General features: G+C 45.5%; 1 protein-coding gene across 1 annotated transcript in view; it reads right to left on the bottom strand.

Moving 5' to 3' along the window:
• Positions 1–8,576: 8,576 nt before the first annotated feature.
• Positions 8,577–25,783, bottom strand: part of cdk19 (cyclin dependent kinase 19) — a gene marked incomplete at its 3' end in the record, with an annotated part of 69,548 nt that continues 52,341 nt past the window's right edge. Inside the window, exons 7-13 of the mRNA XM_083643758.1 lie at positions 23,256–23,399; positions 20,174–20,243; positions 19,994–20,066; positions 18,566–18,663; positions 14,683–14,761; positions 12,511–12,726; positions 8,577–8,699 (exon numbers count right to left, since the gene is read on the bottom strand). Of these exons, the coding sequence (XP_083499884.1) occupies positions 8,577–8,699; positions 12,511–12,726; positions 14,683–14,761; positions 18,566–18,663; positions 19,994–20,066; positions 20,174–20,243; positions 23,256–23,399 (803 nt within the window). The remainder of the gene's footprint in view (positions 8,700–12,510; positions 12,727–14,682; positions 14,762–18,565; positions 18,664–19,993; positions 20,067–20,173; positions 20,244–23,255; positions 23,400–25,783) is intronic.

The raw sequence follows: 25,783 nt of genomic DNA, 5'->3' as shown, positions 1-25,783 counted from the left end.
TGAGCTTCTGCCAGAACTGTATAGAGGATCCATGCCAACTCTCAGCTTGCCTGCACTGGTCCCACTTGTCGAGCTTACTTGGCCCCATGAAGCCATTTTGAATGTAGTGTCGAGTCACATCCACTGGGGGGGACACATTGAAGGCATAGAGGTGCTTCCTGTTTCACAGGTCTATGCTAATGTGTGTCGACACAGCAAGGGGGAAAAGCTCACTTTCTGATCGATGTGGTGTTCAGTCAGTACTCCAGAAATCGGACTGAAAATGTATGAGTTTTGCCACATCAGTGCCACCTACTGGTGAGTTGGTGATATTGTTTTGAGAGTTTGAATCGTGTTCCTGACCTTTGTCACACGATGTCATGCATCAAAGTGAACAGGAGTCAACTTTAAAAAATAAAAACATCTTAATTTTTTTTTTTTTACGTTCTAATACGTCTGTTTCTCCCATTGACAGTTTCTCCACAACTGTGTTGAAAGGACTCAGTGCAGCAGCACAGCACGCAGCACGCAGCACAGCAGTGCAGCAGCACAGTAAACACACACTCTTGGGTGACATCAAGTGGCAACAGAAAGAACAACACTCTCATTGGCTGCAGTGTCGATTAAATGCATCATGCAGATCAACTGAGCAACTTCTGTGCAACTGAAAGTGATTGAGACAAAAGAGATTTTTATTACAATAGAGGATATAAAATAAATATACACGACTTTTTTTTCTCATTTAACAGTCATTTGTACAGTGAAACTTGGACAATTTGCTAAAAGCACCTCAATAAATGTTTTCTTTTTTGTTTAAATTTCCTCCACTGAGCTATTGCTGCCTTATCTATAAACACTATGGAAAGACAATACATTTAGGCCATATGTATATTTCAAACTCGTGTGCACGCACACATAATACAGAGAGTCGACAGACAGACAGACACCCCGACTGCAAAGCATTCTGGTGATGCAAAAACACTTGAAGCCATGTTCAGACTAGGAGGCCAAATCCGATTTGTGAACTTTAATGACCTATTAATGATTCTATCCAGATTGGTTTTATGAGTCTCAACGCTCCAAGTCTGATTTGTGTCACTTGTCCCAAACCACATATGGAGGTAGTTTCCAATCTGCTTTCAACTGATGTGACTTCAGGGAGCACCCAAATCAGCTGATCACCCAAATCAGATTTGAGAGTGTCTTTTGCAGGGGGCGGGGACTTGAAGAGCAGAGAGAGCAGACTTGCAAACACTGCCAGAAACATTGTATGTTGGCTCAGCTGGACACACAGATCCGACTTGAACACTTGCCCAAATCAGATTTGTGGCAGTGTGGACACACTCCCAAATCAGATTTTGGAAACCAATCAAGATAATGACTTTAGCACCAAATCGGATTTGCCTGTAGTGTGAACATGGCCTTAGAGCCTCGAGGGGAATTGTGGATTTCAACAGAATAACCGCAGCAAACAGTTGCCAGTATTGTCCTTTTCTCGCCTGGTAGAGCCACTGCTGAATGAACATCTCATTTACAAATAGGAAGCCACCTCTTAAAGACGCTCTCATGGGTAAAGAGAGTTAGTATAAGCATGTTTTGTGACACAAGCCACAAGGACGTTTCCTATCTAAACAGGCGTCACAGAAAGTGAGATTTGCAGCTGGGGGCGTTTGTCTTTTTGTACAAACTGTCGAGACTAGAGTGCGTTCTCCATTGGAAAAGACAGGCACATGCAACAACACTATCCAAAAGGAGGAAAGGTGAGAAGAGAGCAGCCTAGAGGTGCACTAGGTATCATAGGCATGTACTAAGGTGTGTCTGTGAGCATCTACACACACTAAACTGGCTTATAACTTTCATCTGACTGTCGTAACTTTAGTGTCTGAACGAGACATTAGAAAAACATTAAATAGTTTTTATTTATTTACCACTAAATATTTGAGCAACAACAGTGCATTAAACGACAATTAACTGTATCAATATTTCAATGGGAAATTCTTAAAATGCGTTCTTATGTACAGCATTTCAAAAGATACTTAACCGCTCTTCAATAATGTGTAAGGACAATATCTATTAGAAGAGAAAATGATAGGCAATCCTCCATAATAACTGTTTGCAGTCTTTAGAGGTGTGACACAATGAACTATGTGTGTGTGTATATATATATATATATATATATATATATATATATATCCGCACTTGTGTAAATAAACAAAATGCTACATAGTAACGGGAAACAAACAAACAAAACACAGGAAATAGACCAAAAGAGTCATGACAGTAATAAAATATAAAATTCTGAACAAATTCCCATGACATCTTTAGAAGACGACTGCTAAGACAAAAAAAGGCACCATCCACACAAAATAAAACGTGGATTATTTCATTCCTGTTCAAAACAGTGAAGCTGTGGAAGATTTGAGAATAACGACGTGAAACAAAGCAGGAAAAAGCTGCTGTGGGTTTCCCACAAAGCGAGCGGAGGGGCATCAGTGCCAAAAGTGTCGCCTTCATTCTACTGTACATCGGCAACAAGATAGCATGATGCTGTGGCAACACATTCAGTAAGTCCATATGATTTCATGTCATTATAGAGGACATAACTCTGAGATATCAAGAAATACAGTCTAGACTTGATGCCTGGTTTGTTCGACAGAGGTCCCTTTCTATAGCTAGTACTATAGTTAAGGCAGAGGAAAGTTCCAAAAAATGGGTATTATTCATATATGTATGGAAATAATAAATATGATTGTATACTATCAATTTATATGCATTTCTTTACAATATTTCATTTAGAGTACATTTTAAAATGCTGTGAGAGAAAAAAAGGACTTAAGTGAGCGCCGTCTTCAACTACTGTGTTCAATATTACAGAAGGAATAAATATGTTACAGTAAATGTAGAAATGACGTATGATTGTGTGTGGACTTTTAGATGTGTAGAAGAACACAGGACATTGATTACCAATAGATGCAGGCTGATTTTGTTTCACTTGTTACCCTTTTACTACCGTAGTCTCGCTTACCAGACTCTCCCAGCAAAGTGGCGGCATCCTGTTACCCGTTTACAGACATTTCGACCGATTAATTATCCTACATTAAAATGACTAATCAAAAACAAATGTTTGTCATCTGGAATGTTGATTTTCCATCAAACATTTTAAAACTCAGATTTGTTTGATTATGTCATTCTAGTACCAAATAAGACTGGATCAGGCGGGTTAGGCCATAAAAAAAATACATTCAATAAAGAGAGACACTGTGTAACCTCATTGATTATTTAAATCTCCAGACACACGGACAGGATCTCTCAGGATCTAATGTTCTGTGTTCTTCTACACATCCAAAAGTTCACACAAAGCAGCCATCCTCCTGATGAATCTATTTCAGAAGCTAAAAGTTTCATTCTGTTTCAACTGTTCATACAGTTTTGACATATTCCTGCTTAAATGTCCCAGACTATTTGCTGCAGTGACGTTGTCGCACGCATGAAAACGTTCCAGATACATATCCCGATGGAAAATATAAGAAACCTGTGAAGTGCATGCTCTTGTAGTAACACCTAAGCACTGCACAAGAGAAAGCTTTCGTCTGTGATTTTTTTTTTTTTTTGCATAGGAGTTGTTTTTGACAGTAATTTGCCTCACTGGTTCCTGTTGGAGCCTCGGAGCGCTGAATAATACTTTTTGACACCTCGCTTGTGTGGAGAGAACATTTACAACAAGTGACTTACATAATCCTCATTGCTACTTAATTAGTCTTCAAATACATAGTACACATAACAAAGGGACGAAGAAAACCTTTGATGAATAGCTGCTGGTTTTGATCGCCATCAAAGATGACTGTTCTGAAAAGGCTGACATTCCCCCCTGGAGCTGTTCTGCCAGACTATCAGGAGAGTAGAAAACAGGAACTTAATCAACATGAAGAGTCCATTTCCAAAAATGCTACTACGCATATCCATTTGGGGAGAAAATTCATTACCTGAAGTTCATCATTAATATAGGCTACGTATAAAATACAGAAGAAGTTTGTAAAAGTGTTAGCATTTTGCCAGCTAAGCACTTCAGTTACCTAATTTCCTTTAAAAAAAAATGTACCATAAATTGTTTTTCGTTTTGTGCAATCAATCTTTTTTTTTTTCCTTCTCCAAATGGAAATGTCATTTTGGATTGAAACCCTTCCTAGAGAATCACGGAGGAACATGGAGTCTTCCTTCATGCAGCACATGGGGTCAAACACCATTCGTATTTAGACAATTCAAGATATGACAGAGAGTACATCCTGAAAAGCACAGCCTCCCCACATGTATTTTGTACAATTCCCTCAAAAAGAACCTTTTTTTTTTTTTACTAAAAAGAAGAAGGTGTGAACCTTTGCAGAATCGACACAATTTAGATAGAAGTGAGCAAAACCCTTGAGCAGGACAGCCTGATGCTGCTTTAACACCAACTGTAACTCAGCGTCCTGCTGCAAAGTAGGAAACAGCAGATCACACTGGAGAGATTTTAGAAGTTATCAACCTGTGTGCAGGAAGTTATCTACCTGTGTATCGCAATATTGAACTGAATCAGAGGCAACAGAGGCCATCTTTCATCTTGACGAACGATATACTTTCAGCGGTGAAACACAAATAATAGTCAATATTCTCTTAGAGAGCAAAGCGAGTGGCCATTTTCAACCAGTGAAACATAACTGGACTTCTGGACGGCACAAAAGCAGTTTTACAGAATCAAATATATACCCATGTCTCGAATGTCTTAAGTGAAAACTGACTCGGATTGCAATAATATTATTGATCGAGAATATGATCAAGTTCTCTTTCCAGCCACACGATGTCAGTATTTCCTAATCCTCTGCAGGTAACAGAACCTAACAGGGGTGGATCTCTTGTTTTGTTTTGATATCCCATGTCCACGTTTGTATGAACAGTTACAGTCCAGTCATTAATACAACCTGAATGACAGCCCGTCACGTGACGGAGCAGGACCAGTTAGGGGGGAGGGGGAAGCTGCCCACGTAAAAACACCAGATTTAGATTTGTGCTTATTATGTCCTCTAGTGCAGTGGTTCTCACATTTTTTCACTTTTTCACATGAAGGACCCCTAAAATTACAAAAATTAGACCACGGACCCCCCCATTTGATAGGATTTTGTCCCACGGTCCCCCATATGATAATAAGATTGCTTGTTTTATTACAGAAAGTGTATAAAACCCATGACCAAAATAGTCATTGTGTTACTTATGAATGGAATTATAGTGAAAATAAATTACCCTCCTTTTGGCTGGGGACCCCCTGGAACCCCCTCAAGGACCCCTGGGGGTCCCCGGACCCCCATTTGAGAACCACTGCTCTAGTGGAGTGGGGGAAATAAATTCACTCATCCTTTATATAAAAGTGGGTTCTGCAATTTTGGTCCACATTTTTGGTTACACTCAAGCAATTGTGATGTCACTGATGTCACGATGTCCATGACATCATCAGTGATGTCACTCACTGATGTCACAATAAGACATAATCAGTGATGTCACTCGAGCAATTGTGATGTCATCCTGTCTATGACATCATCAGTGATGCCACTCGAGCAGTCGATGATGTCATCAGCGATGGTAAGTGGGCTCTGTCTGCGATTTTGGTCCACGATCTCGAGTAATTGTGATGTCAATTGTGATGTCATCAGTAATTGATGTCATCAGTGATGCGAAGTTGAGCAATTGTGCACTGTGCATGCCAAAAGAGCAGGCGGGGCCATGCAGCAGCTGAGCTGCGGGCGAGGCCGCGCAGTGGGCAAGCTGTGTATGCGAGCTGCAGGGCCAGCTCGGCGAGCTGCAATGCAGTGCAGTGCTGGTGCAGTGCTGACAACAGCTGCAGTGCTGGTGCGAGGCCGCGCAGCGGTCAAGCTAGCTAGCCCGCGCGGCAGGCAAGCCTAGGAATGGAGCGCCCGTAGCGTGCGAGATGCCGAGTTCATTCAAAAGAACACAAACATGTGAAAGAAACAATAAGGAAAGAAAAGGAAGTTAAAGAAAAGATAGTAGAAAGTGCAGCATTTCTCAAAAATGCTGCACTGGTGATAAGGCATTCCCTTCACTGCACTTCACTGTGTGTGTGTGTGTGTGTGTGTGTGTGTGTGTGTGTGTGTGTGTGTGTGTGTGTGTGTGTGTGTGTGTGTGCTTTGTTGTTTATGTTAACTTGTGGGCCAACCTTCTTGCTCCTGGCTCCCTTGGCACGGATTAAAGAACGCACCCTTTTCCTCAGGACCTCTCCCATTCTTCTCTACCTGGGTTCTTCTACTCAGTGCACAGCTTCTCTACCTGGGTTCTACTCAGTGCACATCTTCTCTACCTGGGTTCTACTCAGTGCACATCTTCTCTACCTGGGTTCTACTCAGTGCACATCTTCTCTACCTGGGTTCTACTCAGTGCACAGCTTCTCTACCTGGGTTCTACTCAGTGCACAGCTTCTCTACCTGGGTTCTACTCAGTGCACAGCTTCTCTACCTGGGTTCTACTCAGTGCACAGCCAGAGGGGGGTTGTGTGGGGAGGTGAGGCGTGGAAGAAGATGGGCGTTTGGGTAGAAAACTCACCCGTATTTGTTCCAGCTCTTTGCAGATCAGTTCAGCGGTCAGTGCAGGATAAACATGCGTCAAAATTCTGTTACAGACCCACGCACACACTCACTCACTCACTCACTCACTCACTCACTCACTCACTCACTCACTCACTCACTCATGCATACAGGATAACAAGGTAAAAGTAATAACAATAAACCACTAAAATGATATTAAAAAAATCTCTGACATCAGGCAGTAACAGTCTGAAGAGCATACGGGGGGCGTTCCGTTAGCTGCCCTGTATGGTTATGCGCACGTTCGTTCAGTAACCTTTAAAAGTCTTGGAGGTCCATGGTAAGATGGCCGTCAAACCAAAGTGTCCACCAGCAGGCGCTCAAGAGCTGCTGGCCACGAGTGAGAAAAACCCTTCGTCTGTCAGAGCGAGTGAGTGCTGCGTCGATGAGCTCGGTGGTCAAAATGTTTTAGGTCTGAAGGTACTGCAGTGAAGTAGAATATACAGAAGTTAGACTGTAGAAAGACAACTACTTTTTACTTCCAACTACTCTTAATTTCCAAATTCAAATCTAGGTAAACAGAGGTCTAAATATAGAAACCCTATAATAAGAAGACGATAAACTGCGCATTTAGTATTTCCCTGCAATTGCATCAGCTAAAGAGCTGATTCTTGTTTTTTTCTGGGTACAAACATTGAACCTATGGGCGAGAGTAGAAGTTTGCTTTTCTTAAACGACAGGCTTAGCTCAAACCTTCTTTTTTGTCCCATTTGTTTTGATTATCCAAGGTAATAATAGTACAACGAACGCTAGAGATGACAGTAAAGGGCTTTTCCTCCTGTGCTTCATCCGATCGCTTCAATATCTAACAATATTTACAATGACATCAACTATCAAGGTAAACTTGAAAACTCTAGTAAACAAGCGAGAGAAAAAATCAAATAGAAAAAAGTGCTATATAATGTACATATATAATGTACATATATGAACACAGCTGCAGTTCTTCCTCTTGAAGAACGGGTATTTGTAAGTGCCATGGTTCGGAGTCTTGTGTGTGTGACGAGTTTTGCGCCTGACCTTATTCCTTCTTCAAATCTATCATACATGGTTTTTAAAAATGCCTCGCTACACCCCAGGGAGGCAGAGGCAGAACGTGTTTTTGTTTGTTTTCTTTTGGTTCCTATGTTTGAGTTTGCCTTCATATTGCAGTGCCCCTGGGGAAGGTTAGGGAAGTTGTGGGTGGAGTGGGTGAGAAGGTGGAGGGTGGAGCTGGAATGATCCGACGCACGGCGAGGCATCCCGAGTTGACCGCGGCGTCTGCTGAGGTCCAGGGTTTGTTGAGGAGGAGGAGGAGCTGGACGTCTGCTGAGGTCCAGGGTTGGTTGAGGAGGACGAGGAGCTGGACGTCTGCTGAGGTCCAGGGTTGGTTGAGGAGGACAAGGAGCTGGGCCGTCTGCTGAGGTCCAGGGTTGGTTGAGGAGGAGGAGGAGCTGGATGTCTGCTGAGGTCCAGGGTTGGTTGAGGAGGAGGAGGAGCTGGACGTCTGCTGAGGTCCAGGGTTGGTTGAGGAGGACGAGGAGCTGGACGTCTGCTGAGGTCCAGGGTTGGTTGAGGAGGACGAGGAGCTGGACGTCTGCTGAGGTCCAGGGTTGGTTGAGGAGGACAAGGAGCTGGGCGTCTGCTGAGGTCCAGGGTTGGTTGAGGAGGAGGAGGAGCTGGATGTCTGCTGAGGTCCAGGGTTGGTTGAGGAGGAGGAGGAGCTGGACGTCTGCTGAGGTCCAGGGTTGGTTGAGGAGGACGAGGAGCTGGACGTCTGCTGAGGTCCAGGGTTGGTTGAGGAGGACGAGGAGCTGGATGTCTGCTGAGGTCCAGGGTTGGTTGAGGAGGACGAGGAGCTGGGCATCTGCTGAGGTGAGGTCCAGGGTTGGTTGAGGAGGACGAGGAGCTGGGCATCTGCTGAGGTGAGGTCCAGGGTTGGTTGAGGTGGACGAGGGGCTGGCTCTTCTGCTGGTTAAGGAGGGAGCGGGGGCCTCAGTAGCGGGAGTGGTGGGAGTACTGGGAGCTCTGCTGGGACGACGCGGAGTATCCCATGGTGCTCTGGGGCTGGGTGGAACCTTGGACATTGCTTTGGTAACCAAGGCGGGTGCTGGAGTGCTAGAGAGAGAGAGAGAGGGAGAGAGAGGGAGAGAGAGGAGGGATGGAGAGGAAGTATAGTGGTGAGCACATCACTGATGCAATTCCATTATTATTGATATAGCGATTATTGATACGGTCGTTAGCGGGCTGGTAAAATTTCTGCCACTGCATGTAGACTTTTTTTTTTTTTTTTTTTTTACCAGTGAACATTACAGTAACATTTTGTATAAAGACTAATCATAAGAAAAGCAGTGAACAGCAGAGTCAGACTGCCATGGTCAGGTGTGTCAGAGGACGCAAGAGGCTGGTGCAGGTCAGAAGCCTCAGCTGAACTGATGTATCAACAGATTCTGGGTCACATGTGAAACATCCGTGCACATTTCGCATTTCGGTGACCCGGGGGGTGACCCGGGGGAGAGTGGTGACCCGGGGGGTGACCCGGGGCAGAGTGGTGGGTGACCCGGGGGAGAGTGGTGACGCGGGGGGTGACCCGGGGCAGAGTGGTGGGTGACCCGGGGGAGAGTGGTGACGCGGGGGGTGACCCGGGGCAGAGTGGTGGGTGACCCGGGGGAGAGTGGTGACCCGGGTGACCCGGGGGAGAGTGGTGACCCGGGGGGTGACCCAGGGCAGAGTGGTGACCCGGGGGGTGACCCAGGGCAGAGTGGTGACCCGGGGGGTGACCCGGGGCAGAGTGGTGACCCGGGGGGTGACCCGGGGCAGAGTGGTGACCCGGGGGGTGACCCGGGGCAGAGTGGTGACCCGGGGCAGAGTGGTGACCCGGGGCAGAGTGGTGACCCCGGGGCAGAGTGGTGACCCGGGGCAGAGTGGTGACCCGGGTGACCCGGGGCAGAGTGGTGACCCCGGGGCAGAGTGGTGACCCGGGGCAGAGTGGTGACCCGGGTGACCCGGGGGAGAGTGGTGACCCAGGGGGTGACCCGGGGGGAGAGTGGTGACCCGGGGGAGAGTGGTGACCCCGGGGCAGAGTGGTGACCCCGGGGCAGAGTGGTGACCCGGGGCAGAGTGGTGACCCGGGTGACCCGGGGCAGAGTGGTGACCCCGGGGCAGAGTGGTGACCCGGGGCAGAGTGGTGACCCGGGTGACCCGGGGGAGAGTGGTGACCCAGGGGGTGACCCGGGGGGAGAGTGGTGACCCGGGGGAGAGTGGTGGGGTGACCCGGGGGAGAGTGGTGACCCGGGGGGTGACCCGGGGCAGAGTGGTGACCTGGGGGAGATTGGTGGGGTGACCCGGGGGAGAGTGGTGACCCGGGGGATGACCCGGGGCAGAGTGGGGGTGACCCGGGGCAGAGTGGTGCAGCGTGGGATAGTCAGGGGCATTGGGATCAATGAAGGGGAAAGTAGGTCAGCCAGCCAGTCATTCTACTGGTCTGTCTATTGACTGTATAATATATGTCAGCCAGCCAGTCATTCTACTGGTCTGTCTATTGACTGTATAATATATGTCAGCCAGCCAGTCATTCTTTTTTTATTGTTTCTTTTTTTACTTTGCTCATGTCCCATCCACCAACATGGATGGGGCGGGACTTCTGCCATAATAATGCAGCCAGCCACCAGGGGGCAATCAAGATGTTTTGGCTTCACTTTTTGGGAGCTGTCATAACTTTCATATTTTATACAGTCAATGGGTCTGTCATTCTACTGGTCTGTCTGTCCAGTGATTGGTCTATTTATACATTTGCTGAGGTGTGATTTTGAAGTGGCTGTCAGCTGTCTAACATGCTACCCCCAGCCCCTGCTATATATATGTGTGGATCTATATATACACCGCCATGTGGCCCAGCAGAGAGAGAGTGCATCTCACACAGATCACTGCTGAAGTAAAGGCAGGCAAGGTCGACTTTGGCCTGTGCCATAATACTCTCTCTCTCTCTCTCTCTCTCTCTCTCTCTCTCTCTCTCTCTCTCTCTCTCTCTCTCTCTCTCTCTCTCTCTCTCTCTCTCTCACTCTCTCTCTCTCTCTCTCTCTCTCTCTCTCTCTCTCTCTCTCTCTCTCTCTCTCTCGCTCCACATGTTGTAAATGTCTCTCTCTCACTTTAGCCCCGTGATAAGGCCAGAGCCAAAGATAGAGCAGACGCCAAGATAGGAAACAACAACAGCGAGTTGGCAGGACAATGTTTTGCTGTCACATTTGTCAGCAGGCGACTGTGTGTGAAATGAACAAAACTTTATCAGTCAGCCCAACAGACTGTTGTCGCCTGGTGTATCTCTGTGTGTCGCTTAACAGATGTCTCACAGTCAAAGACATTATTAATGATGAGAACAACCATCTGAATGTAGGATAAATCACAGGATTAAAAGCGTAGGCATGTATCATATATAAAACAGTAGCATCAGCAGTTAAGATACAGCTAAAAGTGATGCTATAATTTATCATCCCATTTATGATCTCACTAATCCAACCTCATCACCCAGAAGTTTGTCTTGGTGAGGTTCTTCTACTGCATAAGCGGCTGTGGACACAGGACTTATTGTACTTCAGATCAGAACACTTTGGACATCATGTCGAGAGTGTTTCCAACGCGCACAGACCACAGCCAAGGAGTGTTTTGTTTGTTTGTTTGGTTTTCTCCCCTGCCGTCGTCTGTTTGTTGTTGATTATTCGCACTGTAAACATGAAAGCCAGATTATTGGCAATTTTGGCAGCAGTGGAGGTTGAAGACCCCCCTGGCAGGAGAAGAGGTAGGAGGAGTGACATTGACGAGCAGCGCGCTTTTCCTCCAAATGTTCAACTTTCTTCAGCTTGAGACGCCCAGAGCGCTCCGCCCAAAAACACTAGACGCCACCAGCGCTTAAACGCCAGGTGCAGTCTTTGAAAGAGGAGCGCTCCTAGTAGATAATCAATTACAGAAAGGTGCTGGTTCTCAAATACACACGTCCTGTGTGAACAGCCCCTAGGCAATATTTCATACTTTCTAACAAGGTCATCAGGTGCAAAGCTACACCGCTCGTCTTCATAGCATTTTTACATGTGGTGAATTTGTGTGCAGATTAAGCAATAACCGGTTTTGTCAGTTGCATGAAAAGTTGACACGGTTCAATAGCCCAACTCCTCCCCCGCACACACACACACACACACACACACACACACACACCCACCCACACACCCACACACACACACACACACACACCCCCGCGCACGCACGCACACACCCACACACACACCCACACCCACACCACACACACACACACACACACACACACACACACACACACACACACACACACACACATTCAACCACTCATACTGTAAAGCACAATGGATATGCTTGTATCGATGTGAATGGTAGATGTGAGATTGCCAGTTGCTGTTTCTCTCTGTGTCCCCTACGCTTTATGTCCCCTACGCTGTCACTCTCTAAATTTTCCCAAAGTCTTTATGTCCCCTATGCTGTCACTCTCTAGATCTTCCCAAAGTCTTTATGTCCCCCACGTCCCATTGTCTTTATGTCCCCCAGGGACATGATCTTACCCCCCCCCCCTCCATCATATGTCACTTTAAAGGACTTTACTGTATATTTTGCACTTTCTAATTTGTGATTGTTTTTCTGTATTGCTCTGTCTTCTACTATTGATGTGACTGATGTGCTGCATAAGTACTCAGTTACTGTGGCTATTAAAGTGAATCTTGAATCTTATAAAAAAAAAATATATATACAAAAATGAGTCATCCAAAAAAGGTCTGTACAGTGCACTAGAAAAACACAACATCCCAGGCTGGTGATGTGGTGAACAAGCCTTTCCCACCACTTCTGTCTGGAGTACAAATTCCTCTCAAGTAGAGTAGTAGTAGTAGAGTTGTAGAGTCCTACCAACCTGGTGATCTGACTGCAGAACCCCAGTGCCTGAGGTCCGGGGTTTCTTGTTGGGGGGCCCCTGGTCCTGGCCGTGTTGAGCAGGGGCCCCCGTGGCCCCGCTGGTGCCGTTGGTTTGGGCCGAGCTCTGCTGGGAGGGGGCCTGCTGGGCCGCCGGCTGTTGCTGGTTCTGGGCCTGAGTTTGGCCTGTCGTCTGCTGGTGCTGCTGGGTCTGGTTCTGGAGATGGACAGACAGCACACCCACAGGAGGTCAGCAGTGTGTGTGTATATACAATCTCTAACATAATTGTGCTGCTAGACACGTATTCACAGGAGGTTACAAATGATCCGTTTCAAAACAGGAGCCAGCTGAACCAGTCAATAGTTCCTCGGAGTTTAGACGCTGGAATAGCTGCTTGGAGATGATTTACAGGAATATGCATTGATTGCAAGTCCAGCTTCCCATGTGGCTGAGACACGTGAGCGGGTTGGCTGAAACAATGACAGCCTGGAGGAGAGCGTGGCGGAGGGAGGCAGACAAATCAAAACCCTTCCTGAAGAGCGGCCGCTGTGTGAGGCCGAGATCAGGTGTTGCATCGCTTGACAGCAGCTGCTCATGTGATGCAGGTGGAGCAGGTGGAGGTGATGCAGGAGCTGGTGGAGGTGATGCAGGAGCTGGGGATTCTCAGAAGGTGGATGGAGACGGACAGATCCCTGTTGCAACACAGACTTTCCCTCCACCTTGTGCAGCACAGATCTGCCATTGAAAACCATGTGGCTACCATCTACCATCTACCATCTACCATTTACCATCTGCCAGCTTTAGCTTCCAGACACCAGCTCTCTATCTGCAATGATGAGCCTGAGGCTGTTGTTGATGTTAGCGGGTTAATGCCAGGTGTAAAGAGGCTGTTGTCGATGTTAGCGGGGTTGGGTTCACCACCGACATTTCTGAGAAGTGGCCTCTAAGCTGACATGCTGTAATTTCACCTAACAGCCACTGATTCATTTCACATTCTCACACAACTAATGAGAGCATGGGGCCAACACATCAAAACAATGTATTGCTGTTCAGAAACCCAGGGTGGCTGAACTCTGAGTGTTTTTGGGTTGAAGTGAGGTTGGGTTTGGATGAGTAGAACATTTCCACTTTCAAACCCACCCACTAACATGGCCAATGCATATAAGAGTGTTGTGCCATGAATGTCTTGTGACCGACATAAATCAAAGATTACGGCGCAGCCTACAGGGGAGCCAGGAAACAGCTAAAACCCTGTGACCTTCACCTCGAAAAGGTAGTTTGACCGCTGCGATGGCAGCTGTTCATGTTTGGTCAGCTTGTGTTTTCCTTCCTCTGCCTCTCTCCTGGCTTGGCAGTAATGTGAGCTTGCTCAGGCAGCATCATCACAGATCGCCTCTGAATCAGCAGTATATGTGGTGATTGGGCTAAAAGCATCGACTCAGGGATACGTTTCCTTTATGAGCAGCATCACATACCTGTGAGCAGGGCCTGAAACCAGCACGGCACACTAGGGATGGAAATGTAGACATTGTAGTCTGGCAGCTGAAGCCTTCAGAGGACGACCTGTATAAAACTGTATAATAGGCCCAGTCCACATTTTGCACATGAGTGATGCAGAGGTGGCGACTCGAGTCACATGACTTGGGACTTGGCTTTGACGACTTGACGAGGTTTTAAAAGACTTGACAAAAAGATCGTGTGCGTTTGTTCAAATGACCTTGAGTTTTGCTCCACCGGCGACGACGGAATTTAAATTGTTTTCTCAATTTTTTATGGAATGATCACATTTTATCGAAGCTGAAACTGATTATAGAAATCAATTTTGTGACTCACAACGTTTTTATACCATTAAAACTATTTTGCATTGAAGTGTATGTCTTGAGTGTCGTGTGCATTACACAGACAGAGGTTGTTATACGTTCAGGTGATGTGTAAATGACTCTCCAACTGATATGGATTGACTACACAACTCCAAGTATGTTGGTTACAAAAAAAGGAATCTTTCATTCTTTCGATTGCTAGTAGCAAACCTGTTCTATATATCTTTCTATGCTGAACCCAAAGGAGCAAACAAATTAAATGACCTGGTGAAACGCTTAATCTACTTTCCATTGTTTCCAGTTGACAAAACAAAAGTTATTTTCTGCTTGACAGACACATCAGATCATTTACCTTTTCTGTTTTCTCCTCTGGCTCGTCTTCGTTTAGAAACTCTCGTTTGGGGTAGGGGATCTGACATCCAGCAAACACACTAGAGGCAAACGGACAGAAAACGGTGATTGAGGTGTTTCTGCATCAACATACCACTTTGAATCCAATGTGCCAAGCAAAACACATTCTCACCCGACACCACAGGACAAACACAGGAAGCCAGATTGTAGAGTGAAAAGCCAATTCATCATATTTCAAGTGTGGGTTTGTTTTATTCTGCTAAAACCAATGAAATCGTTTCTCAGGATGCGATGTTGTAACGTAGATCTAACTGTGGGAATGTCAGGATGCTATGTTGTGACGTAGATCTGACTGTGGGAATGTCAGGATGCTATGTTGTGATGTAGATCTGACTGTGGGAATGTCAGGATGCTATGTTGTGACGTAGATCTAACTGTGGGAATGTCAGGATGCTATGTTGTGACGTAGATCTAACTGTGGGAATGTCAGGATGCTATGTTGTGACGTAGATCTGACTGTGGGAATGTCACGATGCTATGTTGTGACGTAGATCTAACTGTGGGAATGTCAGGATGCTATGTTGTGATGTAGATCTGACTGTGGGAATGTCAGGATGCTATGTTGTGACGTAGATCTGACTGTGGGAATGTCAGGATGCTATGTTGTGATGTAGATCTAACTGTGGGAATGTCAGGATGCTATGTTGTAACGTAGATCTGACTGTGGGAATGTCAGGATGCTATGTTGTGATGTAGATCTGACTGTGGGAATGTCAGGATGCTATGTTGTGACGTAGATCTGACTGTGGGAATGTCAGGATGCTATGTTGTGATGTAGATCTGACTGTGGGAATGTCAGGATGCTATGTTGTGACGTAGATCTGACTGTGGGAATGTCAGGATGCTATGTTGTGACGTAGATCTGACTGTGGGAATGTGAGGATGCTATGTTGTGACGTAGATCTGACTGTGGGAATGTGAGGATGCTATGTTGTGACGTAGATCTGACTATGGGAATGTCAGGATGCTATGTTGTGATGTAGATCTGACTGTGGGAATGTCAGGATGCTATGTTGTAACATAGATCTGACTGTGGGAATGTCAGGATGCTATGTTGTAACGTAGATCTGACTGTGGGAATGTCAGGATGCTATGTTGTGATGTAGATCTGACTGTGGGAATGTCAGGATGCTATGTTGTGATGTAGATCTGACTGTGGGAATGTCAGAATGCTATGTTGTGATGTAGATCTGACTGTGGGAATGTCAGGATGCTATGTTGTAACGTAGATCTGACTGTGGGAATGTCAGGATGCTATGTTGTAACGTAGATCTGACTGTGGGAATGTCAGGATGCTATGTTGTAACGTAGATCTGACTGTGGGAATGTCAGGATGCTATGTTGTAACGTAGATCTGACTGTGGGAATGTCAGGATGCTATGTTGTAACGTAGATCTGACTGTGGGAATGTCAGGATGCTATGTTGTAACGTAGATCTGACTGTGGGAATGTCAGGATGCTATGTTGTGACGTAGATCTGACTGTGGGAATGTCAGGATGCTATGTTGTGATGTAGATCTGACTGTGTGAATGTCAGGATGCTATGTTGTAACGTAGAGCTGACTGTGGGAATGTCAGGATGCTAAGTTGTGACGTAGATCTGACTGTGGGAATGTCAGGATGCTATGTTGTGATGTAGATCTGACTGTGTGAATGTCAGGATGCTATGTTGTGATGTAGATCTGACTGTGGGAATGTCAGGATGCTATGTTGTGATGTAGATCTGACTGTGGGAATGTCAGGATGCTATGTTGTGATGTAGATCTGACTGTGTGAATGTCAGGATGCTATGTTGTAACGTAGATCTGACTGTGGGAATGTCAGGATGCTATGTTGTAACGTAGATCTGACTGTGGGAATGTCAGGATGCTATGTTGTGACGTAGATCTGACTGTGGGAATGTCAGGATGCTATGTTGTAACGTAGATCTGACTGTGGGAATGTCAGGATGCTATGTTGTAACGTAGATCTGACTGTGGGAATGTCAGGATGCTATGTTGTAACGTAGATCTAACTGTGGGAATGTCAGGATGCTATGTTGTGACGTAGATCTGACTGTGGGAATGTCAGGATGCTATGTTGTAACGTAGATCTGACTGTGGGAATGTCAGGATGCTATGTTGTGATGTAGATCTGACTGTGGGAATGTCAGAATGCTATGTTGTGATGTAGATCTGACTGTGGGAATGTCAGGATGCTATGTTGTGATGTAGATCTGACTGTGTGAATGTCAGGATGCTATGTTGTGATGTAGATCTGACTGTGGGAATGTCAGGATGCTATGTTGTGATGTAGATCTGACTGTGTGAATGTCAGGATGCTATGTTGTAACATAGATCTGACTGTGGGAATGTCAGAATGCTATGTTGTGATGTAGATCTGACTGTGGGAATGTCAGAATGCTATGTTGTGATGTAGATCTGACTGTGGGAATGTCAGAATGCTATGTTGTGATGTAGATCTGACTGTGTGAATGTCAGGATGCTATGTTGTAACGTAGAGCTGACTGTGGGAATGTCAGGATGCTATGTTGTGATGTAGATCTGACTGTGGGAATGTCAGGATGCTATGTTGTGATGTAGATCTGACTGTGGGAATGTCAGAATGCTATGTTGTGATGTAGATCTGACTGTGGGAATGTCAGGATGCTATGTTGTGATGTAGATCTGACTGTGGGAATGTCAGGATGCTATGTTGTGATGTAGATCTGACTGTGTGAATGTCAGGATGCTATGTTGTAACGTAGATCTGACTGTGGGAATGTCAGGATGCTATGTTGTGACGTAGATCTGACTGTGGGAATGTCAGGATGCTATGTTGTGATGTAGATCTGACTGTGGGAATGTCAGGATGCTATGTTGTGATGTAGATCTGACTGTGGGAATGTCAGGATGCTATGTTGTGATGTAGATCTGACTGTGGGAATGTCAGGATGCTATGTTGTGATGTAGATCTGACTGTGGGAATGTCAGAATGCTATGTTGTGATGTAGATCTGACTGTGTGAATGTCAGGATGCTATGTTGTGACGTAGATCTGACTGTGGGAATGTCAGGATGCTATGTTGTAACGTAGATCTGACTGTGGGAATGTCAGGATGCTATGTTGTAACATAGATCTGACTGTGGGAATGTCAGGATGCTATGTTGTGACGTAGATCTGACTGTGGGAATGTCAGGATGCTATGTTGTGATGTAGATCTGACTGTGGGAATGTCAGGATGCTATGTTGTGACGTAGATCTGACTGTGGGAATGTCAGAATGCTATGTTGTGATGTAGATCTGACTGTGGGAATGTCAGGATGCTATGTTGTAACGTAGATCTGACTGTGGGAATGTCAGGATGCGATGTTGTAACATAGATCTGACTGTGGGAATGTCAGGATGCTATGTTGTGACATAGATCTGACTGTGGGAATGTCAGGATGCTATGTTGTAACATAGATCTGACTGTGGGAATGTCAGGATGCTATGTTGTGATGTAGATCTGACTGTGGGAATGTCAGGATGCTATGTTGTGATGTAGATCTGACTGTGGGAATGTCAGGATGCTATGTTGTGACGTAGATCTGACTGTGGGAATGTCAGAATGCTATGTTGTGATGTAGATCTGACTGTGGGAATGTCAGGATGCTATGTTGTAACATAGATCTGACTGTGGGAATGTCAGGATGCTATGTTGTAACATAGATCTGACTGTGGGAATGTCAGGATGCTATGTTGTGACGTAGATCTGACTGTGGGAATGTCAGGATGCTATGTTGTGACGTAGATCTGACTGTGGGAATGTGAGGCAAAGCACAACAAAAGTTGAGGAAGTCTCACTCGGTGGTTGGTAGTGGGTCCTCCAGGAAGTAGGGGTCCTGTAGTGCCTGTTCTGAGGTGATTCTTTTGGTGGGGTCCATGGTGAGGAGTTTCTGGAGCTGGAGGCATGAATGAACAACACACAGTGTTATGAAGCAGGCAGGATATTGTTTTTCATGGCGCAGTGGCTGTAGAGATGTTTAGTAGCAGGAAATGAAAAGCTCCCGAATATGCAAAACAAATCTGAGTTTGCAAATATGTGTGGGGTCCCATTCAAAGCACCATACTATATCAATAACATTATATTGTATATTGATTCCATAGGGTTACTTACATGTGTTCAAAGAAATGTGAGTGGCATTATAGTTTTAAAAATGTTTAACCCGTTTTTAAAATGATTGGGGTGTATTGAGTAATATTGAGTAATATCTGACCCCAGACATGGTTAGGTTTGTTTACGTGTTTAGAAACTTGTTTAAAACAAACAAAATTAAGTCATGCTAAATCAATATTTACTACTAATCTGCACAAAGTTGGTATTTTTTGGGACGTCTATGTGTTAATCTACGACTACATATCATATGTACCGGTAGTCGTATGTGTATTGGGGTCAAACATTATTTTTCCATACTCTTTTTCCCCAGACTGTAGCGTGTGTACCTACCTGCCAGACTGTAGCAGTGTGTATCTACCTGTCAGACTGTAGCAGTGTGTATCTACCTGTCAGACTGTAGCAGTGTGTATCTACCTGCCAGACTGTAGCAGTGTGTATCTACCTGTCAGACTGTAGCAGTGTGTATCTACCTGCCAGACTGTAGCAGTGTGTATCTACCTGTCAGACTGTAGCAGTGTGTATCTACCTGTCAGACTGTAGCAGTGTGTATCTACCTGTCAGACTGTAGCAGTGTGTACCTACCTGACAGACTGTAGCAGTGTGTATCTACCTGTCAGACTGTAGCAGTGTGTATCTACCTGTCAGACTGTAGCAGTGTGTATCTACCTGTCAGACTGTAGCAGTGTGTATCTACCTGTCAGACTGTAGCAGTGTGTATCTACCTGCCAGACTGTAGCAGTGTGTATCTACCTGTCAGACTGTAGCAGTGTGTATCTACCTGTCAGACTGTAGCAGTGTGTATCTACCTGTCAGACTGTAGCAGTGTGTATCTACCTGTCAGACTGTAGCAGTGTGTATCTACCTGTCAGACTGTAGCAGTGTGTATCTACCTGTCAGACTGTAGCAGTGTGTATCTACCTGTCAGACTGTAGCAGTGTGTATCTACCTGTCAGACTGTAGCAGTGTGTATCTACCTGTCAGACTGTAGCAGTGTGTATCTACCTGTCAGACTGTAGCAGTGTGTATCTACCTGACAGACTGTAGCAGTGTGTATCTACCTGACAGACTGTAGCAGTGTGTACCTGCCAGACTGTAGCAGTGTGTACTGTACCTACCAAAAGGAAAACTTTGCTGTCCGGTTTGACTTTATGCTTCTCCATGTATTTGATTAGGCTGCTGTTTGCATACCTGTCAGGTGGCAAAACACAACAACATACTTTGAATACTTTAAACTTTGTGCGTAAATCTAAGGTTCTATACATGATCATGGTCAGATCGTCACAGTATCTACTCACGTTGTTCTCCTGAAGTCTTTCTGAAGCGTGGGGTACTCTGGCATCTTCCTGATGTCTTCCCAGTCCTTATCTGAGGAATTCAAAAATCATTTGTTTCAAAATTACAATAACAACTTTACATATATTACATGTATGTACAAGTATGTGCCTTATAGATATGTAGAATAAATACAATGTGCTATCAATGTACTCAAATCTAGAGTGCAGGCGCGGACTGCATAATCGGGCACGTCGGGCAAATGCCCGGTGGCCTGGCCTGGCCTGAAAAAAAAAAAAAAAAAAAAAAAAAAAAAAAATTTTTGGTGCTCGCAGTCAGGCCACTCACTGAACAGCAGGCCAGGCGTCGCCTACTGGTTTACTAGTGGTTTTATTACTTTATTCAGGGTTAAAGTGGGTGCATCTCATTGTAAAATTGGACTCGGCCCAAATTGGGCTTCAAACGGCCCAAATTGGGCTACAAACGACCCAAATTGGGCTTCAAACGGCCCAAATCTGGCTTGAAACGGCTCAAATTGGGCTTCAAACGGCCCAAATCTGGCTACAAACGACCCAAATTGGGCTTCAAACGGCCCAAATCTGGCTTCAAATGGCCCAAATTGGGCTTCAAACGGCCCAAATTGGGCTTCAAACGGCCCAAATTTTTCGCCGCCGCCCTTCGGACGCCGGCACGCGCGTCGGCCCGTATCGGCCTGCCTGCTTGGTATCTAATGCCCGGCCTGAATTAGGATCCCAGTCCGCCCCTGCTAGAGTGTATACATCAAACGGACCTTGGCTGACTCCCTGATAGCTAGCAGCAAGATACTGTACATGTAACCAAAACTCTCCTGCACTGAAACTGGACTTTAAAGTAAAGTGTAGTTTATGTCGGTTACTGCACTTCCCCACTGTGAGCAACACAATCAGCAAGTCACCAGAAGTCTGTTCATGTCCTGCAGCGCTGAGTGACTAGGTAGTGACTAGCTAGCTGAGTGACTAGGTAGTGACTAGCTAGCTGAGTGACTAGGTAGTGACTAGCTAGCTGAGTGACTAGGTAGTGACTAGCTAGCTGAGTGACTAGGTAGTGTCTAGCTAGCTGAGTGACTAGGTAGTGACTAGCTAGCTGAGTGACTAGGTAGTGACTAGCTAGCTGAGTGACTAGGTAGTGACTAGCTAGCTGAGTGACTAGGGAAACTTGATGGTTGAGAAAAGTTGGCCACAGATTAACTTTGAGAAAAGTTGGCCACAGATGAACTTTGAGAAAAGTTGGCCACAGATGAACTTTGCTGTCATCAGCTGTCAACAGCCAGTCAGGCACACCTCCTTGTCTCCCTGGTGATGTGATTTTGTTGAATGAACAGTGGTTCTGCCTGACAAGTGTCAAATGGTTGAGAAGTCCATTACAGGCATTCAACACTTCGCAGTTCACATTTTATTTTAAAGACTATTCACCTTATGTAGCCCCGCCTACTTGACCCAGTTGTGTCATGACTTCCTGTTCAAAACACCGTCTGTTTGACCTGCTCACTAGTACTGTACTGTCACAGGAAGTGTCAACACAATAGGAAGTAAATGGCTGAGCCCTGAGTTGGAACACAAGGTGAATAGGAATTAAAGAAATAGGTTGGATGTTTTGACGAGGTACTTGCCGACAGTCAGTGTACTGCATGCAGTAGAATGCAGCCGCGTCAGTGAGGTGGAGCTGTCTGTTGAGTGTGAACAGGGGCAAAAACATAAAGAAAAACTTCCATAGTGCCCACCTGGCATAATCCAAGTCTCCACAAGCCCTGAGTGTCTGTGTGTAGCTGCAGAGCGTACGGACCACCTGGCTACAGTGAAGATCATCATTCTAGTCTGTGTGTAGCTGCAGAGCGTACGGACCACCTGGCTACAGTGAAGATCATCATTCTAGTCTGTGTGTAGCTGCAGAGCGTACGGACCACCTGGCTACAGTGAAGATCATCATTCTAGTCTGTGTGTAGCTGCAGAGCGTACGGACCACCTGGCTACAGTGAAGATCATCATTCTAGTCTGTGTGAAGCTGCAGAGCGTACGGACCACCTGGCTACAGTGAAGATCATCATTCTAGTCTGTGTGTAGCTGCAGAGCGTACGGACCACCTGGCTACAGTGAAGATCATCATTCTAGTCTGTGTGTAGCTGCAGAGCGTACGGACCACCTGGCTACAGTGAAGATCATCATTCTAGTCTGTGTGTAGCTGCAGAGGGTACGGACCACCTGGCTACAGTGAAGATCATCATTCTAGTCTGTGTGTAGCTGCAGAGCGTACGGACCACCTGGCTACAGTGAAGATCATCATTCTAGTCTGTGTGTAGCTGCAGAGCGTACGGACCACCTGGCTACAGTGAAGATCATCATTCTAGTCTGTGTGTAGCTGCAGAGCGTACGGACCACCTGGCTACAGTGAAGATCATCATTCTAGTCTGTGTGTAGCTGCAGAGCGTACGGACCACCTGGCTACAGTGAAGATCTTCATTCTAGTCTGTGTGTAGCCGCAGAGCGTACGGACTAGGGATGTTCATTTTGAAAATTTTCCAAAATCGATAATCGGTGAAAATTAACGATCAATTATCGATCATCGATTTTATTAATACTTAGAAAATTTTCAATATTTTCAATTTTTTTTTTTTTACAAAATGAATGCCTATGGCAGAAAATACGAAAGACAACGTGTTCTCCTCAATGAACTCTTTATTTCAATGTGTCTCCTCTCCAACACTGCTGTCCCCGGCGCATGCCGGTGTGAATTTCCCATGTTTAAAACAGTTTTGTTGGCACAAAGGCCCGTGCCCAGCCAGAAAACTAGAGACTATATGAAGCTCCACCTCACGTTAGTCGGCTGTGCAATGGAGTGGGGCGAGGAGGAACGAATTCCACCCAAACCTAGTCCACAAAAAAAAAAAAAAAAAAAAAAAAAAAAAAAAAATTAATAATTAAAAAATCGATCCAAATGCCACAGGATCGATTCCAATCCTTAACGATCGATTATCGATTTTCGATAATTGATGAACATCCCTAGTACGGACCACCTGGCTACAGTGAAGATCTTCATTCTAGTCTGTGTGTAGCTGCAGAGCGTACGGACCTGCCGGGAAGCCCATGACGCTGAATATCCTGTCCAGCTGGTCATGATGGAACGGGTTACTAGTCTTGATGTCTTCCTGGCGACAGTGGAAGATGGGCTCCGACGTCAGCAGCTCCGCGAAGATGCAGCCGATTGCCCAAATGTCTAATGCATGTAAACACACAGACACACACACACACACACACACACACACACACACACACACACACACACACACACACCAATCAGTCTGAGTGTCCTTGACCTGCAGACACTAGCTGACCCTAACGCCCAGGACACACATCCTGTGTGAGCAGCACGTGTGCGCGGCGGAACCTGTTGATTTTCATTTCGCCATCCATGTTAACGGCTTATAGCAGCCACACAGCCTGACTGAGCAGTGAGGCTCAGCCGATATCTCCAAAACTCAGGCAACTATCACAAAACGATATAGATGGATAAATAGCACTACAGGTGAGAGGAAAAATATGTATTTTGGATTTTAGGGTGAGCTGTTCCTTTAAGACACAAAGTTTTTTTTATGTCTGACTATCTCTCGCTCTCTTTCTCACATGCACGCACGCAGGCACGCACGCACGCACACACACACACACACACACACACACACACACACACACACAGACACACAGAGTGAGAGTCACACACACACACACACACACACACACACACACACACACACACACACACAGTGGTGGCCTGAGACTAAAAGCAGGCACCAGTGTGATGACAGCCTGAGTAACAGTGAGGGCTAATATTCCAGGGAAGATAATTATAAACATGCAGACGCCCCTTCTGATAAGCAGCATGTATCTCACCCCTTCATATGATAAGCAGCATGTATCTCACCCCTTCATATGATAAGCAGCATGTATCTCACCCCTTCATATGATAAGCAGCATGTATCTCACCCCTTCATATGATAAGCAGCATGTATCTCACCCCTTCATATGATAAGCAGCATGTATCTCACCCCTTCATATGATAAGCAGCATGTATCTCACCCCCTTCATATGATAAGCAGCATGTATCTCACCCCTTCATATGATAAGCAGCATGTATCTCACCCCTTCATACGATAAGCAGCATGTATCTCACCCCTTCATATGATAAGCAGCATGTATCTCACCCCTTCATATGATAAGCAGCATGTATCTCACCCCTTCATATGATAAGCAGCATGTATCTCACCTCCTTCATATGATAAGCAGCATGTATCTCACCCCCTTCATATGATAAGCAGCATGTATCTCACCCCTTCATATGATAAGCAGCATGTATCTCACCCCTTCATATGATAAGCAGCATGTATCTCACCCCTTCATATGATAAGCAGCATGTATCTCACCCCCTTCATATGATAAGCAGCATGTATCTCACCCCTTCATATGATAAGCAGCATGTATCTCACCCCTTCATATGATAAGCAGCATGTATCTCACCCCTTCATATGATAAGCAGCATGTATCTCACCCCTTCATATGATAAGCAGCATGTATCTCACCCCTTCATATGATAAGCAGCATGTATCTCACCCCTTCATATGATAAGCAGCATGTATCTCACCCCCTTCATATGATAAGCAGCATGTATCTCACCCCTTCATACGATAAGCAGCATGTATCTCACCCCTTCATACGATAAGCAGCATGTATCTCACCCCTTCATATGATAAGCAGCATGTATCTCACCCCTTCATATGATAAGCAGCATGTATCTCACCCCTTCATATGATAAGCAGCATGTATCTCACCCCCTTCATATGATAAGCAGCATGTATCTCACCCCTTCATATGATAAGCAGCATGTATCTCACCCCTTCATATGATAAGCAGCATGTATCTCACCCCCTTCATATGATAAGCAGCATGTATCTCACCCCTTCATATGATAAGCAGCATGTATCTCACCCCTTCATATGATAAGCAGCATGTATCTCACCCCTTCATATGATAAGCAGCATGTATCTCACCCCTTCATACGATAAGCAGCATGTATCTTACCCCCTTCATATGATGATCAGCATGTATCTCACCCCTTCATATGATGATCAGCATGTATCTCACCCCTTCATATGATAAGCAGCATGTATCTCACCCCTTCATATGATAAGCAGCATGTATCTCACCCCTTCATATGATAAGCAGCATGTATCTCACCCCTTCATACGATAAGCAGCATGTATCTCACCCCCTTCATATGATGATCAGCATGTATCTCACCCCTTCATACGATAAGCAGCATGTATCTCACCCCCTTCATATGATAAGCAGCATGTATCTCACCCCTTCATATGATAAGCAGCATGTATCTCACCCCTTCATATGATAAGCAGCATGTATCTCACCCCCTTCATATGATAAGCAGCATGTATCTCACCCCTTCATATGATAAGCAGCATGTATCTCACCCCCTTCATATGATAAGCAGCATGTATCTCACCCCCTTCATATGATAAGCAGCATGTATCTCACACCCTTCATATGATAAGCAGCATGTATCTCACCCCTTCATATGATAAGCAGCATGTA

This window comes from Poromitra crassiceps (assembly GCF_964638095.1).
Source record: "Poromitra crassiceps genome assembly, chromosome: 9".
NCBI classification, from domain to species: Eukaryota; Metazoa; Chordata; class Actinopteri; order Beryciformes; family Melamphaidae; genus Poromitra; species Poromitra crassiceps.
The sequence above is the reverse complement of the archived record's forward strand: the minus strand, read 5'-3'. Positions and strand labels throughout refer to the sequence as shown.